At 48.9% G+C, this 17,552-nt stretch overlaps 2 protein-coding genes across 6 annotated transcripts in view; one reads left to right on the top strand and one right to left on the bottom strand.

Moving 5' to 3' along the window:
* Positions 1-1,564: 1,564 nt before the first annotated feature.
* On the bottom strand, positions 1,565-16,382 carry SLITRK3 (SLIT and NTRK like family member 3). 4 transcript variants are annotated; one of them, XR_015700674.1, is made up of 4 exons: positions 16,123-16,382; positions 9,669-12,743; positions 2,261-2,328; positions 1,565-1,602 (listed from the first exon to the last, which is right to left on the bottom strand). XR_015700674.1 is itself a non-coding variant. In XM_087740327.1 (2 exons), the coding sequence occupies exons 1-2, from the start codon at positions 16,258-16,260 to the stop codon at positions 9,876-9,878; spliced, it is 3,006 nt and encodes a 1,001-aa protein (XP_087596453.1). In that variant the 5' UTR covers positions 16,261-16,382; the 3' UTR covers positions 8,723-9,875. The 4 variants fall into 4 exon arrangements, 3 of the variants coding, with proteins under 3 accessions (XP_087596453.1, XP_087596454.1, XP_087596455.1); XM_087740327.1 differs by lacking the exons at positions 1,565-1,602; positions 2,261-2,328 and having other exon boundaries at positions 8,723-12,743; XM_087740328.1 differs by lacking the exons at positions 1,565-1,602; positions 2,261-2,328; positions 16,123-16,382 and adding an exon at positions 14,383-14,743 and having other exon boundaries at positions 8,723-14,099.
* LOC148050774 (uncharacterized) overlaps positions 15,109-17,552 on the top strand; it is a 53,350-nt gene continuing 50,906 nt past the window's right edge. Inside the window, exon 1 of one of the 2 annotated variants that reach the window (XM_087740330.1) lies at positions 15,109-15,620. The gene's annotated coding sequence lies outside the window, so the exon portion shown is untranslated. Of the gene's footprint in view, positions 15,625-17,552 lie in introns of both variants that reach the window. The other variant, XM_087740331.1, reaches the window with a different exon arrangement.

The following is a 17,552-nucleotide window of genomic DNA, read 5'->3' as shown; positions in this document are numbered from 1 at the left end:
AAATTATTTAAAATCAATTATAACATAGAAGACACATCCTGAACTAGACGTTCATTGAGCTAAGATTCTTGATTTACAGCCTAACATCCTAACCCTAAATGGAAATCCATACATCACTGAGTCAAAATAATCAGACTTCAGATAACTTACGCTGGAGCAGGAAATTCATCTGTTTTTTCCTCTGTTCAGAAGACGTTAGCATTAGCTGGGACATTAACAGCAACCAGAATAATTCCTAGTGCCGCTATTTCACCATCAGAACCCGGTGAGCATAACAGAGATTTCCAAAGCACAAACAGTCAACAACCACCCTCCTTTGCCTTTAAAACCAGCCCTGAGTCATTTTGGCCACCACTTTATTTCACAAATGTAGAACAGCTGTGGAGCAGCTAATGACTTACTTGGAGTCCTCTGGAATAGTAAAAACCTTCCAGGCTTGTGCTTGACCACTAAGCAACACTCCTTTCTATGTAGAAAAGATAACTTAAGACATTTGTGCCAATATGATATTAATGGAAGCAGCTTTTTGTTGGGTCTTAAAGAAAAGGACACTCTGTTGAAATGTTACTTCCCATAGTTGCATGACTATTTATATAGAGAAATATAAATTTATATAAATGTATACATATCTATAGATACACATATTATACATTATAGGCATATACATACATACATATATACAGGCGGTGTTATGTACACATACACAGATTTGTATATACATATATATAAATATATATATACACACAAATGCACACACAGCTTGCTTCTTTTTAGCTAGCTAGAGTTACAAATTCTCCCTCCCCCACAGGGCCAAGATGATCTGAGTTGCCTCTGCTGAACTCCCCACTGTTGCCTTTCCATCCCAAATTAAATATAATACTCATTATTTTGCCATTCGGGTTCCCGAGAAACTTGGCAACCTCTCTGAATGACTTCAGATGCAGCAATTTCTTCTGCATTGCCTGTACTAACCTATTCTAGGAGATGCAATATGCTGCTAAGATTAAGTGTCCAAAATGCTAATATGTCTGAGAAGTGCCTCCACTGACCTACATTGAGAATGTAGGTCTTAATGTATCTATTTTTAGCTTCATAACCAAAATGCCCATATTTTTAATAACAGTCCAAAGCAAGCCATATACCTGAATCTCCAAGAACTTTCCAAAAATCGACTTCTACACTTCAACATGCTAGCATATACATGTATACACACAAATATATACACACAGTATATATGTATATACCGTACATACTTAGCATCAGCATTTCCATTACATACATTAGCCGCCCTGTTCCAGTAGAAGTAATGACACAGGGGGCAGTTATTACTGCTTTGAGCTAACAGCAACTAATTTTAGGTTGTTGCAGATGGAACATCTCTGCTTTATCCCTGATGCATACCTGTTAAGAGATCCATCTTATCAGTGTTTTGTGCTCTGGAGGCTTTAACAGACTTTGGCTGGCTTGTAGGGGTTGGCAAAGCACAAGGCATGTAATACCACCACGACTAACCTCAGGAGGCTGCTTACACAGCTGAGTTACAGGTAGGCAATCCAGTCGATACATCTTACAGAATGAAGTCTTGAGGTGCAAAACATCACTCTATAGAAAAACCCAACAAAGATAACCATATTTTCAATTGGTCTCCATTTCATGCACATGTTCAATGTGCAAACCGAGGTGTTAAAACTTATTGTCAGCCAAATGAATATCTGTGCATGCAGATAGGTACAAGCAATGTTGAGAATGCCAGCAATCTGGAGGCTGGTTGAGAACTTGGGCCAAATGCAGGAAAAATGGGATTCTGTGAGATAGCTGTTTACCTGCTCTAAAAAGAGAGGTTTCAACAAGAATTGCATGTTGTTATAGACTGTCTCTAACCCAGCGAGATGCTTGACTTTCAGGTGCCATTTGCATTGTTAGCCTTGGCACAGTTCCCGCTTGTCACAACTTAACCCATCTCCCAGCGATGCCAATGCCATTCCTTCCATCAGCATCGCTGGCTGTAGTATCAGGGCCCTTCATTGCTCACAGGAGGAACATATATATTTATATATGTAAATTAGATACATCCACATTTCTTACTTTATTGGTTTAAAACTGAAAGGGAGAACTAAACACAGATTGAACGATGACTGACTCTTTGCCTTAATCGGTGCCTTTAGTTATTCTCAGTGAGGGCTGCAGAACAAGGAGCCAATAGCTATGACTTGCCCTTTCTTTGAAGAAAACACTAACATAAACTGGATCTAAAAAATACCTTTACTTGCCATATTTCTTTGCTTGCCAATACTATCCACTTTCCAAAGCAGCCAGGTTTTTGGGTCACTGCAAGAAAACATAACAGAAGTGATGCCACAAGAAATGATGCTCTCTAATTAAGAAGAATGCATTAGCTATAGATCTTTTTCAGCAGTGCTTTTATGAAGACTGAGCAGATGTGCCCTTGCATGGCAGTTTAACAGCACCAGAGAAACACTGCATGAGTTTTCTAAAGAACACAGAGACAAACTTTTAAATAGCCAGCATCCATTACTGATGTCCAGGGTTTTTAAAGTTCATCTTTCACAGAAACACCACGACATGGTATTTCTAAGTGCTCAGCACTCCCTTGCTCCCTGTGGACACAGGACCGGTACCTCCAGTGGTGCAGTACCCCAGGTACCCGATTGCTCAGGGTGAGAGCTAATGGTGGAGCAGATTAGCTGGCCACATCTGACCCCGTAATCTCACTAATGGGAATTTCTTACATCTTCCTGTGAGTCTTGGGCACTCGCAGGAAGGAGAGGACACAGCAGAGTGAACACATTTCAACTCTAAGCCTGAGTGGCAATTCCTATGCTTTTTTGAGCGTAGCTGCTTCATTCTCCAAAGAAAAGAAAAGAAGGAATTAAATTTGAAAGTCCTATTGAAAAGTATTCTTTGATGAGAATTTTCACACTGCAATGTTTTCCTCTCTCCAGTCATACTCTGAATAAAATCAAACCAAACAATCACAGAACAAAAAAAAAATCCCATTAATTAGCCTTGATTTCCAAAGCCAAAGCCTCCAAATTTCAATGACAGACTTCAGTTCAAGGATTATTCAGATAATGGACATTACATATATAGACACATACAATAACTTAGAGACCAAGTACAAAACCAAAGGTTTACGTAGCTTTCTGGAAAACCCATCTCATTTTAGGACAGTTACTGTTGTGATAGACTGACTTCATTTTAAACAACAAAAATATTAACAAATACATTCCTACAGTCCTTCAACATGTAAACCAGCTATTGTCTCCAGAAAAGCAAAGTAAAGCTGAGGAAAGCAAGAAAAAAAATATTTTCCCATAACCTGTATACTAACACCACTTTAACATTTGGGGAAAGTCATTAACTTCAGATGAAGTGGTCCCTGTAAGACAAAGACTCCTAAATCTTCTGGCTTCTTTTTAGTTTGTTTGGTTTTTCAGAATTACCGTTACAGGAGCCCCCACCAGCAATGGTGTCAGGTCCCACCAGCAGAAGGGATGGTGGTGCCATCACAAGCAGCAGCATGTCTTAGATCTGTGCCAGTCCAATAGTGATTTATCACAATTCAGGAACTCCTGCTTGAAATTATTCAAGCCCTACTGCAAAATCTCATCACTACAGAGAACCTCCCTTACTGGCACGGTGCTACGACAACATGCCAAATTGCCATGCCACATGCCATGGACAGGAATATTCCTCCACACATAGTGGCATGTGTTTGAATTCCCACATATGGAGAGATTCGACCCTTGGCTAACCTAAAACATCTCTTCAGAATTCATAGAATATACAGAATATTCTTGAGAGGTTTAGAAAATTCTAGTAGAAAAATAAAGATGTCAGAAAAAGTAAATGGACATTAAAGATTCAGTACATGACATATGACTGAGTTATTAATATTTTATATTGTGCTATGCCCTCTATTATTATCTAGTATTTTTAAGGCACCCAACATCTTAGTATTGCATATACATACATCTTCTTAATGTCTAAAAATAACCCTACATTTAAGATTAACATCCTTAACATTCAAAAATATATAGACTGATCAACATTCACTATACAGAGACTACCCAGTACGACTGTGGGACCGGGAATTCCCATAGCAATCTCAGCGGCTCCGTTCCTTCGGGCCTCCTCCCGTCATTTTTCCACAAAAATGAGCCATCTGACACTGTTCTGAAAACCACCACCATATTGACCAATTTAACAGAGAAAATGCCACCACGAGGGAGTGTTTCCAAATACTGTCACAGCGATCAAAGGTAACCCACAACGCTTCACCCCAGTAGCCTTCTGGGGAACACCATGTGTAGCAAAGCTAATGCTTTCGTCAGTAACTCCCCTAACACCTCCAACAACCTGAACAAAAATGAAAATAGAGGTACCTAATTTTAAAAGTGGGAAACTATAAGAATCAAGTAAAAGACATTTAAAAAATGATATGAAACACAGCTGTCAGTGCCTGTTAATATTCTTGCTTTTAAAGAAAAAGATAATACTAATAACGTATTTCCAAATAATTTGCAATTGCTACATTAATAATCTTGTTGGCTACTTGGCTACCTATGACATTAGGTCCAAACTCTGGTACCAATTTCCACATTTCTTGAATCTGCTGAGACACACTCATATTTATCTTCATGCAACTGTTCTTATTTTAAAATAAAAAAGCACTAAAGATTGCTTGGTTAATTTGTGAATGAAGTCAATCAGAAAAATTACTAAATTGATAGCAAAGCCATTTTCTCTATACTGTTACTCATTTTATTCTGAAATATTCACGTGGAGTACTTGTCTCGAAATACGTGAATCCACTTAATATATGTTGGAATTTTCTGAGATCAGACTTTGCTCTTCATTCGAGTTTGTTGACTGAAACTGAGCAGTAATGTGGTATTTCATCACTGGCTTCAAAGGAACGGAATTAGGCCTCCAGTCCGTACCCACACAAGGGTTTGTTCCAAGCACATTCCACTTCTTCCACTAGCTCGAACAGACTTCGAAGTGGGGCATAGCTACATTTACCAGAATAAGCCAGAAATTTTTCAGGAAGTGGGAAAAAAGATGTCTTTCCATACACATCAGCATTAAAAAGTATTAAAAATAGCATATTTTTGTACAAAGAGCTGCTGTTAGTATGAAGAAGTTGTGAAACTACATATTGGGTGAATTTACTCTACATTTCTCCCATGGAAACAACTGAGTTGTACTGTATAATCCATACATAAATTCACTGTGAAACTCAGTTACGAGAAACTCAGTTACGAGGAACTCAGATTTAGAACCAAGTCTTGGAAAACTCAGAAAATAGGAATATGCAATGCACAGCAGCCTGATTTCCAGGTGTCCATAAATCCACACTGTAAAAGCAAATGCCTTTGGAAGAAGTGCAATTCTGGAACGAGTTCACACCCAAGTGGCTGGAGCATTGCCAGAAGTCGTACTCTTTGGTTGAGTAACATAGATAAGCAATGAACTTCCAAACTTACGCCCAAATTCTGCACACTTGTTTCACGTGAATATTTCTGTTATACTTCAAGCCAATTCATCACGTCTTACTTGTGTGAACAGTTCATGTGAAGGAGATACTTGAACAAAGTAGAAGTAGCATAGCGCTCATGAGTTACTGCTTGCACAGATTAGTATTTCAGAAATGTAGAGCATTGCATATTGACATTTTGTAGAGGTCTTTCTGTCCTGTTGCTGTAAATGTTTACAGCAGAGAACACAAATTGACCATAACTGCACATTTTTAGCTTAAAACCAGATCAGCTGTGATGACATGCTGAAAAGTGGTTTTGTCTGGAAAGGTCTCTGACAAAACCGTGAGCTACCACAGCTTAACTCAAGGCCACTGAATCGCGTCATAAATGACCTGTCTGTAATATTTGCCAAACTAGAGCAGTACGGGTCCTGGCTTGCTGCGACAGACATTGAGATGGATCGCTTTCCAGAAGTCAGATTATTATTAATACCACAAAAATTACTATCTTTCTCTCACTATTGATACAGTCAAGAGATCCATGAAGCAATTTCTAAGTCTCAAACAAATCTTTTAACCCAGGTAGAATATTATGGTGACATCAATGACAACATCCAGGAAATATGAAAGAACATCGATAATTAAGCACTGTTATTATCCTTTCTATTTTTCTATTTTCATTATCAGCTATGACTGGGACTTACCTGGCTTTTTTTTCTTTTCCACCTGTAGGAAGAATTTCAACATAGTCAATGAGTGAATAAAACAAACACATGATGAAAAGTTTCCTGCCAGGTTCTGAGCGCCGCCACAAGCTGGACTGCTGAAGCCAATACCAGCTACTTGTTAGACAATAAAGAAATAAGCTAAAAAAATATTTTTTTATTTAAAATAGTATCCCATCAAACAGCTCCAATGTAAATGCAGATCATCTGACTTTGATTCCTTCCCAATATTATTAATGCTACCAAGAGTGCTGATAATGATATAATTATCATTAATGCTCCCTATTAATTAGGAGTAACGCGGGTTGAAGCATGTAAAGAGTCACCCATCACAGATCAGAGATGATGGATCCACTTTTGTTTCCTGCAGTGGAAAGTAATGCTCCCACCCACTCAGCCTCAGCTCAACACAATGAAATAGCAAAATAGAAGTCATCATAACACACATTAGATATCACAGTTAAATATTGTCAACACTTCCAGAGCGAATCATCCCCAAATGATTCCAGTACACAAAGAAAAGGAAGTTTCCTACGCAAGGAAAGAAAAATAACTCAACGTAAGCCAAAAATTATCTCTTTTAATACAAAATTCCATTCTCATAGAACATTTTTTTTTTTCACTGAATAAATAGATTTCCTCACCACTCACAGGTGAGATTACTAGCTATAGGTATGTTGAAATCTTGCCTTTCTGTGGGTTAGTTAAAATATAAACATTATTTGCAACTGTTTTTACTATATTTGGATACAAGTATGGACACTTGGGGGTTTGATGACATTGCCAAATGTATACAGCACCACTCTCACTAGGGGTTGTACTTTAACCTGATTTCTATAGCTCCACGCATTACTTGCATGTAGTCTTATCAATGTAATTATTATGATCATCATAAGAAGGATCTGGCCTTTGCACTTTGATGTTTATTACTTTTAACACGTGCATGCTCTGCTACTATCCATTAGAAAAAACAAATGAACAAACCCCAACGGATTAGAGCTGAAGCCAGTGGTAATAAAACACTATCAACTCAACAGAGGGATCTGGGAAATTCAAATGCATAATATTTTTACTAATATTATGGAGCTGATGCTAGATTTACAGACATTTGGAGCTGTCCCTCCATCTCAAAACACATACAGCTACTACCAAGGCTCAAGAAATTACTTCTGTTGCACCCAGATGCCTCTCCAAGACAGATTGACAAAAAAAGCCTGCAATAAGCATACTCGCTGAAGCTATAAATAGCGACACTTGGGGTGAAAACAAGTATTCATGGTTTTATCTCCATTAAATTGCATTGTGCTGGGTGAAATCCAGTTGCTCCCCAAGAGGAAGGAAGGAAAGCTGGGTCTGAGGTGACACCGCGCTGTGTGCTACAACAGCCTCTGCCCCGCTCCAGAAAGGGAGTAGAGATCCTTAGTCCCCTAACAACAACCAGAAGAAATGTCCCGGGGGAATACCTTTTTAACGCAGTGGGGAAAAAAAATACTCGCAATTCACCTGGATAAATTACCTTTACCGCTTGTTAAGACAAATGATATTTATAGATATATTTGATATTTCTGTATAAAATTCTGTATTTGAAGGTCTTTAGGGTAAGTGCCTCGGAGACACAGGCGCCCGGCTACAGGCTCTCCGCTTCGCGGCCCCGCCCGCCCCGGTATAAGGCGCCCGGGGGGTACATTCAGCGGGGCGGGCGGGGGCCGGGAGCGGGGCCGGGCCGGGAGCGGGGCCGGGAGCGGGGCCGGGAGCGGGGCCGGGAGCGGGGCTGGGGGCGCCCGGGCTTCCCCGAGCTCCCGCCGCGCCGCGGCCGCCAGCGCTGGAGCTGCGGCGCCACCTGGCGGCCGCGCGGAGCCGCTCGCCGCCGCCGCCGCCGGCCCGGCCCGGGGCCGCCGGGGCCAAGACACCAACGGGGACAAGATACCAACCGGGACCTCCCCGGGAAGGGAAATCCGATCGTCTTTGGTCTCGCTCCGGTTTCAGCGGGGAGCAAACGGCCGCGCCGGGGCAGCAGGAGCGGCGCCGCCCCGGCTGCGGGGAGGAGGGCCGGGTGATTGAAGCCGTTGGGATCCTTTTCCAGATCGCTTCACCCTTTTCCAAAATTGAACTGCTCTTTAATTTCCCCCTCCCACCCGCCTCTGACTGCTCACTTCGCATTTACTGCGACTGCGAACACGAGAAACATCCACAGCAAAGCCTCCCTCTGCTACCAGCAGGCAGAAGAACCAGCGCTCCTGCAAGCAACGCCACTCGAGGACGCGGTCTTAATTTTGCTGCCTATTTTTAAATACACGGGAACCGCCATAAGTACAGTGCAACGTGGGAATACAGATTGTAAATCGGATTTTTAAAAGTCTCGGGTGGTATCTTGGCAAGAGAAGCTGTACAGGGTTTTTCTCTGTTAACATCACAGTGCATTGAACCGTTATTAATAAAATAGCTTTCGAGGTTAAGGTGGGGGAAGGAAATCTCAGTAGGGGGAAGCTGAAGTTTCAGGTTCAAGCTTTGTATTCCTATATATATATATATGGGTGTATATATATATATATATATATGCATTTTTTTCAAAACGTTTTATTAGGAAAGCTATACCAGACGCATCACTGTACAATGATTAAACATTACCTTTACAATTTATATTCACTTGAAATTACAGAATAAATATATGCACATTGTTGTACCTTTGTGTGTGTGTGTGTGTGCGTGTATGTGTGTATGAGAGAAAACATTAAAAGTGCTTCCTACAAAGCTGTTAGTGATAGGTGCCCAGTAGCTCGCTTTTTTTTTTTTTTTTCCTTTTTCTGTATATTTGCATGTTGCTTTTATTAGGAAAGTGCGGATGTCCTCCAAAAAACCATGGCGTCATGATGAAGTGTCACTGAGCATCCCCTAGGTGTGTGCGCCACGTTGTTACATCCTTCGGGCTGCTCGGCGCCGGGTGGCTTCCCCCAGCCCCCGGGACTGGGACTCCCCTCCGCCGCCAGCGGGACCCCGCTCCCGCGCTGCGCGGCGGCGGGAGCTGCGCGGAGGGGCCGGGCTGGTGGCGGGGGTGGCGGTGGGGGTGAGTGTGCGTGCGAGGGAGGGAGAGAGACAAGAGTGAGACATTCGAGCAAGACCCTCCCCTCCCTTCCCTCTTGCAGTTTCCAGGCATGCAGCAAACTGCGCTCGTTTGCTTCTTTGCATTTTTTTTTTTAAATAAATGTACAGAATCTGTGCCATGATGGGCAAGAAGAAAGCAAGCCACAAAATGCCATCTTCCCTCCCCTCCAAGGGAAAATATAAAGGAAGTTTACTGCAACGGAAAAAAGAAAAAAAAAACAATAAAGAAAATAAAAGAAAAAGGAAAAAAAGAAAAAAAAGAGAGAGAGACACACATAGAATTTACTTAATCAGGATCAATACAAAGATCCCCGATAATAATAATAATAATAATATACCTTAGACATGGCACAGTCAAAGTCTCAGTTTCAGTATAAAAAATAATGATTGATTAACATCTGCTGGCAAAAGTCTGCGAAGGCACTTCATCGATTAATGATCTGAGAACGGCCCTTCCCCGCAGCGCGCACATCTGGCGGGGGAGAGCACACAGCTGTATCCTCTACTCGCATGCGGCGGTGCCGGGGCGGGCGGCGGGGCGGCGGTCAGAACCGGTACGTGGTCTTCTCCAGGACTTCGAGGTAATCCGGCTTGGTTTGGAGTTTGGCCCTTAACTCGAGGTATTCGCTTGTGGGGGTTTGGTGGTCTGAGAAGCCCTTGCCGGCCGCGAAGAGAAGGGTTTCTTTGAGCCTGGCGTCCTGCTGGAGGTCCGGGTATTGCATGCCAGGGGGGTGGACGTGCAGTTCCTTCAGCTTGGGCACGGTGCCGTACAGGCAGTCCACGAAGCCCACGGCGCAGGGCGGCGGGCGCTCGCGGTCCCGCGGGGCGCCTCCCGCCGCCGCCGCCACCCCGAGCCCGCCGCCGCCCGCCGCCAGCCCGCCGCCCGCGGGGTGCTGGGGGTGGACGGCGACGATGGTGTTGAGCTGCGAGCTGGACACGGCCAGGCTCCACTCCTGCTCCTTCTCCAGCAAGGTGCGGTAGTTGGTGCCCGGCTCCTGCGCGGCGGCGGCGGCGGCGGCGGCGGCGTGGGCGAAGCGCTCGCCGCCGCCCCGCAGCAGCTCCGCCGCCTCCCCGCCGCCGCCGCCGCCGCCCGCCGCCTCCTCCTCCTCCCGCGGCTTGTAGATGGGGTTGTTGCACATCTGGGTCACCGGGTGCGGGATGTAGTCGTAGACGTGGCCCGCCGGGGGCGCCTTCTCCGGGGACCGCTCCCCCCCGCCGCCGCCGCCGCCGCCGCCGCCGCCGCCGCCGCCGCCGCCGCCCTCCTCGAAGAGCCGCGGGCAGCGCAGCGGCACGCCGCCCAGGTCGGCCGTCTCCGCCCGCGGGCCGCGGAAGGGCAGCTTCCGCCGGCGGCGGCGCAGCACGAAGGCGAAAAGCCCGGCGGCGACCAGGACGGCGGAGAAGAAGAGGACGAGGAGGCTGAGGATGAGGACGGAGAGCGGCACGGCGGCGGCGGCCGGGGGCAGCTCGTAGGCGGCGGGGCCGGTGGCGGAGGGCGGCGGAGGGGCGGCGGGGGGCGAGGCGGCGGCGGCGGCGGCGGCGGCGGGGCGCAGGGCGGCGGGGCAGAGGGCCGCCAGCTCCAGGGAGCGCAGGTCGCGGCGGGCCAGGCGCTCGGGGCTGGCGCACAGCACCTCGCCCACCACGCTGACGGAGCTGAGCGCCTCCAGCCACTGCTTCAGCGGCACCAGCTCGCAGGTGCAGTCCCAAGGGTTGAGCTTCAGGTCGATCTGGACGATGGCGTGGAGGTGCTCCAGCACCCCGGCCACCGGCAGGGCCAAGAAGTGGTTGTTGCGCAGGTTGAGGCGGGCCAGGGAGGTGCCGGCGAAGGCGTCGGTGGGCAGGGTGCGGAGCAAGTTGTCGTTGAGGAAGAGGAGCTTCAGGTTGGGCATGAGGCTGAAGGCCGCCGGCTGGATTTCCCTGATCAGGTTGTACTCGAAGTACAGGTAATGCAAACTCTGCAGGCCCCGGAACATGCCCGGGGTGAGCCGCTCGATGTCGTTGCCGTTCAGGTACAGGCTCTTGAGATTCGGCAGGTTGATAAAAGCCCCGTCCTGCACATAGGAGATCCGGTTGTTCCCCAGGTGTAAGAGATCCAAGGAGGAAAAATTCCAGAAGTCGGAGCGGTAGATTTTCTGGATCAAATTCCCGCTCAGGTACAGCTTCTTGGCGTTCAAGGGCCTAGGCAGGAGCTCAGAGATGTTGTGAAACCCTCGCTCCTTGCAGTTGACCGTCAGGCCCAGGTCGTTGATGTGCAAACTGCAAGAGCACCCGGTAGGGCAGATGATGGGGATGGGGGGCCGGGTCTGGTAGGCAGCCACAGGCGGCTGGTTGGGCCCAGGGTACAGGCCGCGGGATGTCGGGGGAGGCCGGGGCGCCCTGGGCTGCTTGGTGGGTTTGGGCTGCTTATTGGATGTTTTGTACTCAACAGAGGAAGCGGTGAAATGGAAGGAGGACAGCATGGAGGAAGGCTTCGTAGGCCATGCGTTCTCCTTGCTGGACGACAACTGAGGGATGCCCAGGCTGGCTTCCACCTCGGAGTCGGACAGCATGGGGCAGAGCTTACTTCTTTTGATTTCCCGCAGGTCCTTCCCGTGGAAGTGGAAGGGGGTCTCACAGGTGATGTCCCCGACGAGGGCGGTGTAGGGGATGCGCTCCAGCCAGCTCTTCAGCTGCACGATCTCACACGTACAGTTCCACGGGTTCTCCTCCAGCTGGATCTCCATCAGGCTCCTTCCAATATGGTCCAACATCCCGCGGTACGAAAGGACTTTTAGCCGGTTCCCGCGCAAGTCCAAGTGGGTTAAGGACACGGACTTAAATAAGTTGGTGGGAAGCATGGGGATAAGATTGTCATTTAGGATAAGGACCCTCAATTTACTTAGGTTTCGAAATGCCCCGCTTTCAATCCGTTTAATGACATTGTAATCTGCCTGCAGATATTCCAGACTTTCCAAACCCAGGAAAGTGTCATTTCGGAAAATGTCCAATTTGTTTTCGTGCAAATACAACCTCTTCAGAACTCGGAGCCCGTTAAAAGCCCCCGTCTGGATGTCCTGCAGTGCATTGTTCCCAAGGTTAATAGACACAGCATTGTTCAAGTGAAGAAAACTGTTGGTGTACAATTTCCTCATGGAATTCCTCTGCAGATAAAGTTTAAAAGGTCTCGACCACGACTCTGTTATCTGACTAATATTTATAAATCCTTTGTTGTCGCAATGTATATGGAAAAGGCTCTCCTTCACTTCACAGTAACATGGATCAAAGCAGGGCTCATCGAGTTCCTCCGAGTCCTCTATCAAGGGAATTGGTGTAGTCCATGCTAGAGCAATTGTGCTTAGAAGAATTATCCACAACATCCTTCCTTTATGAAGCGTCTCTGCCGTGGAAGGTTTCATCATTTGTTGATGTTTACAAAACTGCAAGGGGAAGAAAAATGCAGATTTCAGTATTTCTGTCCTGCCCCACTCCTTTTACTAAGCCCCTACCTGCTAGACTTGTGTTAGGCTCCTGGAAAGTTCAGCAGTTGTTGGGCAGACGTTCACAACCAACTCTAGGGGTGTCAGATGGGCGAGCCTTGCCCTGATTTATACTTAAGAGACGTTAGAAGGTTTAGTCACGCGATATCAGCCTCCCTTGTCCCCCCATTTGGTAAATGCCACCTATAAAGAGGACAGCACATGCAGACCAGACAGCAACACGAGCACACAAGCTGAATGTGTTGCATCTTTACATGTTTTCCCCCGTAGGACCAGCGTTTAGAACCACACGTATTTCATACTTGTTTGCAATTTTAGCTTTGTAGCCATCATAGCCCACATTGACTACGGGGGGAAATACCAGTGGGTAGATTTCGCCGGTGTCGCACTATATCCTTCGTACATGCAAACTCTCAAAGTTATTGAATCTCGGTCCTTGAATCTCTCTCCCTCCTGGCTCAACATATTCCATACGTAAGTTCAAAGGAATGTGCAAGGTTTGCTGATGTCCCTGGCAAAACGGTTCCCTTCAGAAATCCCCACAATATCTTTAAAATAGTAGATGGTTAACACCTCTGATTTAAAAGAAAAATCTTCCCCTTTCAAACGCGCCGGTGAATTAATGCAACTGGTATATTATCAGATAAATACATACCACATATTAGTCATTTTAGCTGATTAAAGCATTTAGAGATGATTAATCTTTCTAAAGCACATGCCCATGCGATCAGCAGATCTAAAGGGAAGTGACAGCTAAAGAGGCACCTCGGATTGAAACGCTCAGCCTGCCTTGGATTAGGGTGTTTTGCGCCCCCAGGACCAAGCAGGAGACCCGGTTAAAAAGCTGAAAGTGGAAGAAAAAAATACCTTGACACTTACCAGCCGATAAATTATCTATCCTACTATATACGTTTCCGAATGAAGACACCATTCTTCTCCAATCAGATGAAAATAATACTGTACTAATGAGATGCAGCTCCTTCAACATATGGTTTCACCCTTCCTTTCACCAGATATTTTAAATGTATGGGCACAGAGAAATGCTAAGGATGGTAATAATAACGGCGGTGATGCAGCCTTCCTTGAATCACTGAAACGCCCATTAGAATTATTCGGAGCGATCGTTGCTTTTAGTCTTAATCTTTCAAAAGAAAAGGTCCTTTTCGCCTTCCTCGTGTAAGAACTAGAAAATTTTGCCCCCCATCCACAAACTTAAGAGCAGAAAGATGCATTTAGGGGAGAGAAATGCCAGAGGAACAGAAATCCTTAGGATCAACTTGCAAATGAAACCCTTCCCTGTGGGAAAGAGGAGATGGTTGAAAGCATGAAAGGAGAAATACCCTCTGCAATTAAAATCAGCGTCTAATTGGGGAGAAGGGAGAGAGATGAGAGCTATATTGCAGTATCAGTCTCTCTGTCTCCTTTGCAAAATATTAGCCACTTAAGTTCTTTCTCTTCTGCAAGGGCTGTAATAAAAAATAAAAAAATAAATAAAGAGGATTATTATATCTTCTTTTTGGAAGAGGGGGTGTCTTTGACCCTAGGCGGAAACAAAAGGATCCAGAAAGGTTGTACTTACCGGTTTGCAGGAGAGATTTTAGCACATCGTTACAAAAGAAAAAAAGAGGGGAAGGGGGAAAAAAAGCTCGAGTTTAAAGATTGCTGGTTTCTCTCTGTCTCTCCCTCTCTGTGTCTCTCTCTCTCCCTCTCTCTCTACTCCTGCTGAAGCTGAGGCAAAAGGAAAAAAAAAAAAAGGGAAAAAAAAAAAAAGAAGCAAGCCTGAGACGTGCTGGGAATGCAATGAGCCCCTCAATGATCTTCTTTAGGATGCAGAGCTGCTGTTTGGCACACTCAATGGAGGAGGGAGGAGAGGGGCTGCTGCAGGCTCCAGCGCCGCCGCCGCCGCCGCCTTCGCCGGGCCCCGGCAGCGCGGAGCGGGAGGGCTGGGGCACGGCGGAGGATCTCGGGCTTCTCTCCTTCTCCGTGCGTGTGTGTGTGCGTGTGTGTGCGTGTGCGTGTGTGTGTCTGTGTGTGGTGGTGTTGTTGCCCTGGATCAGGCTTTTCCACGTCATGAAAATGAGCTTCAAGAAGGGGAACAAATGAAGGGGGCGCGCTTGGCACCAGGTCGGGGGCGCGCATTTGGGAAGCCCTGACTATACATTTTTTTTTCCCCTGCCTTTTTTAATTTTTTTTTTTTTTAAGAGGGAAGGAGGGGGCTGGTTGGCGGAGAGGAAGGGAAGTGGGAAACGAGCAGATGGGGGAGGAAAAAAACCAAGAAGAATCAGAGAGGAAAAAGCCGCCGGGATGGGTCACAATTTGCACACACCCCCTTTCTAAAAAAAAAAAAAAAAAAAAAGAAAAAAAAAGAAAAAAAGAAAAAAAAAAGCCCAACTCTGAAGGAAATCAAAGATGCTCTGACTGCAAGCGCCAGCCGAGCTGCCGGGGCTGCGGCGGAGAGCAGCCCGGCGGGGCCCGGAGAGGGGCAGCGGTGTCCCGCCCCGGCCGCCCCGGCTCCCCCCGCCGCGCACCCCTGCGCCGCCAGCGCCTCCTCCTCTCCGTCCTCCTCTCCCTCTGCCTCTCCTTCTTCCCTCCCGTCCCGGTGCCGTGCCGCGCCTCCAGCCTCGCAGCCTCTCCCAGATCCAGCAGCCTCCCGCCCGCCAAGGAGGCACAGCCAAAACACCTCGTGGGAGAGACCCGCCACCTTTCGCATCCTTCCGCCCGGCGCGGCCGTCACCGCGGAGTGTACGCGGTGGCGGAGGGCCGCGCCCGCGAATGGCAGCGCCGCCGGCCGGCATCTGCCCGCCCCGGGAGCCGCAGGCAGGTAACGGGGCTGCGCGGGGAGGGGGCGCGGCGGATCCGCGGAGCGGGGCGCAGGGGGAGGCTTGCGCGGGTTCGCCCGTGGCTGAAAGTTGGCGGGCGAGATGCGCCGGGTGCGTGGGGGTGTGGGGGGGGCTGCGGGCTCTGCCTCCCCCAGGTCGCACCCCCGCTGGGAGGGAAGGGCTGCGGGCAGGGCGGGAGGTGGCCCCCGCGATGTCTCTTGCACCCGCGCCGTCCGCGCACGTCCGCGCACACCCGCCCACACCCGCGCACACACACGCACATCCCCGGCCACGCACACCCGTGCACACCCCCCCGGGCACACACGTACCTCCACGCCCAGCTGGGCCAGGAGGCTGCGCGCCCCGCGGGAGCCGGGGCACCCCCCGGGGCAGCCGGCAGCACCCACCGCCCGCCCCCGCGCCCCGCGCCCGGCCCTCGCCTGGGACCCGAACTCCCCTTCCCACCTGCCCGGGGGAACTCGGCCGGGAGGAGACTTAACTGGAACCGCGGCTCGGTAGCAAAAAGTTGACGGGCAAAGCTGCAGGTACCGGAGGGAGAGCCCGGGGGGCCCGCGGCCTCCTGCCGCCCCGACGGGGCTCTCCGGGGGCAGGGGCGCTGCCTCCGCGCCCGCGGACATGCACCATCTTTCCTAGCCTCCGAAGCTCTCCTTCATCGGTGCAATATGGATGCACCGCTCCCTCTTAATTAAATTGCTGCATCATTCATTTTCTGACGCGGGAGCAACATGGGGTACCAGCAGGCAACATGCACCTGGCACCCCCCCTTTAAAAAAGAGGGGGGGGCGGAGAAAAAGGGCGAAACGGGAAATCACAACAGTTTGTTCTTTTAACAAGCTCGCACAGCGGCTTTAGCAGCAACTCAGGGAAACGACCTATGCACAGTCCCCCCCTTTGCACCCCGCTGTGTTGGGGGGGGGGGGGGAGCTGCCCCCCCGACGCTGGGCGAGCCGGCAGCGGCCGGCGCTGCGCTCCGTGCGGGCAGGGCCGCTGTGGCGGGGGGCTGCAGCCATCCTGCCCTGACCTTGCACCGCCGCTTCCCCCGGCCGGCAACTTTCCGAAATGCCACCGAATAACGCTCGTCATCCTTTCCAGGGCTTCTGCCTTCAAGTTTTGCAGATGGGTTGGGGAAAAGAAGGAGGGAGGGCGGGCTGGGAGGGGATGGCCCTTGAATGCAAATAATCGAGCGCTGCAGGGCTCCTCGGGGATGGCAGCGTCCCCGCCGGATCCCCCGCTCGCAGGCAGGGCCGGCTGCAGGTCCCCAGGCCACCTCGCCGGCTGCCGGCCCGCCGGGGAGGCTGGGCCGCCCGCCCCCGCCCTCGCCTCCTGCTCGGCTGTGGCACAGGGCAGCCCCCGCGGGGTGCCCTCGGGCTGGAGGAAGGCTGTCTCCCCTCATCTCCCGCTGGCATCCTTCATGCGTCCTACAGTCTTGCAGCGAGATGAGGAGGAGACCTTAGCTCGCTGGAGAGGCGGCTCTCCCTGCGTTTGGCCGGGCTGAAAGACCTGTGTCCCCTTGTCCCCCCAGCCAGGAGACAGAAATCACTGCGGGCCATTCCCCCACATCTCTCTCCAGCCAAAGCAGCTCACGGCCTTTCTATCACTGCTCGTTTTGTCGGCACAACCTGCTGAGAACGGGATCAGTGTGCGTGTGATTGGCAGGAGCTCTGGCTAAGGGTAGGGCGGACTGATGTAACCAAGATTGGGACGTCACTTGGTTATTAATAATAACTATTATTATTGGCAAGTGAGCTATTTCCTTGCAAAGCCCTGTCCTGGAGCTGTGGAGTCACTGAAGATGCATGTCACCGGGGTGGGAGGCTGGCAGGTGCCCTCCTGGCTGCCTCTTTCCAGCCTCAGTTGTAATTACCAAAATGCACCTTTTCCCCCCGGACAGCCTTGTGAAAATAAGGGA

This window comes from Nipponia nippon, unplaced genomic scaffold (genome assembly GCF_047370975.1).
Source record: "Nipponia nippon isolate SJK-2023a ecotype South Korea unplaced genomic scaffold, ASM4737097v1 scaffold_7, whole genome shotgun sequence".
Lineage (NCBI taxonomy): Eukaryota > Metazoa > Chordata > Aves > Pelecaniformes > Threskiornithidae > Nipponia > Nipponia nippon.
This window is presented reverse-complemented; position numbering and strand designations above follow the sequence as displayed.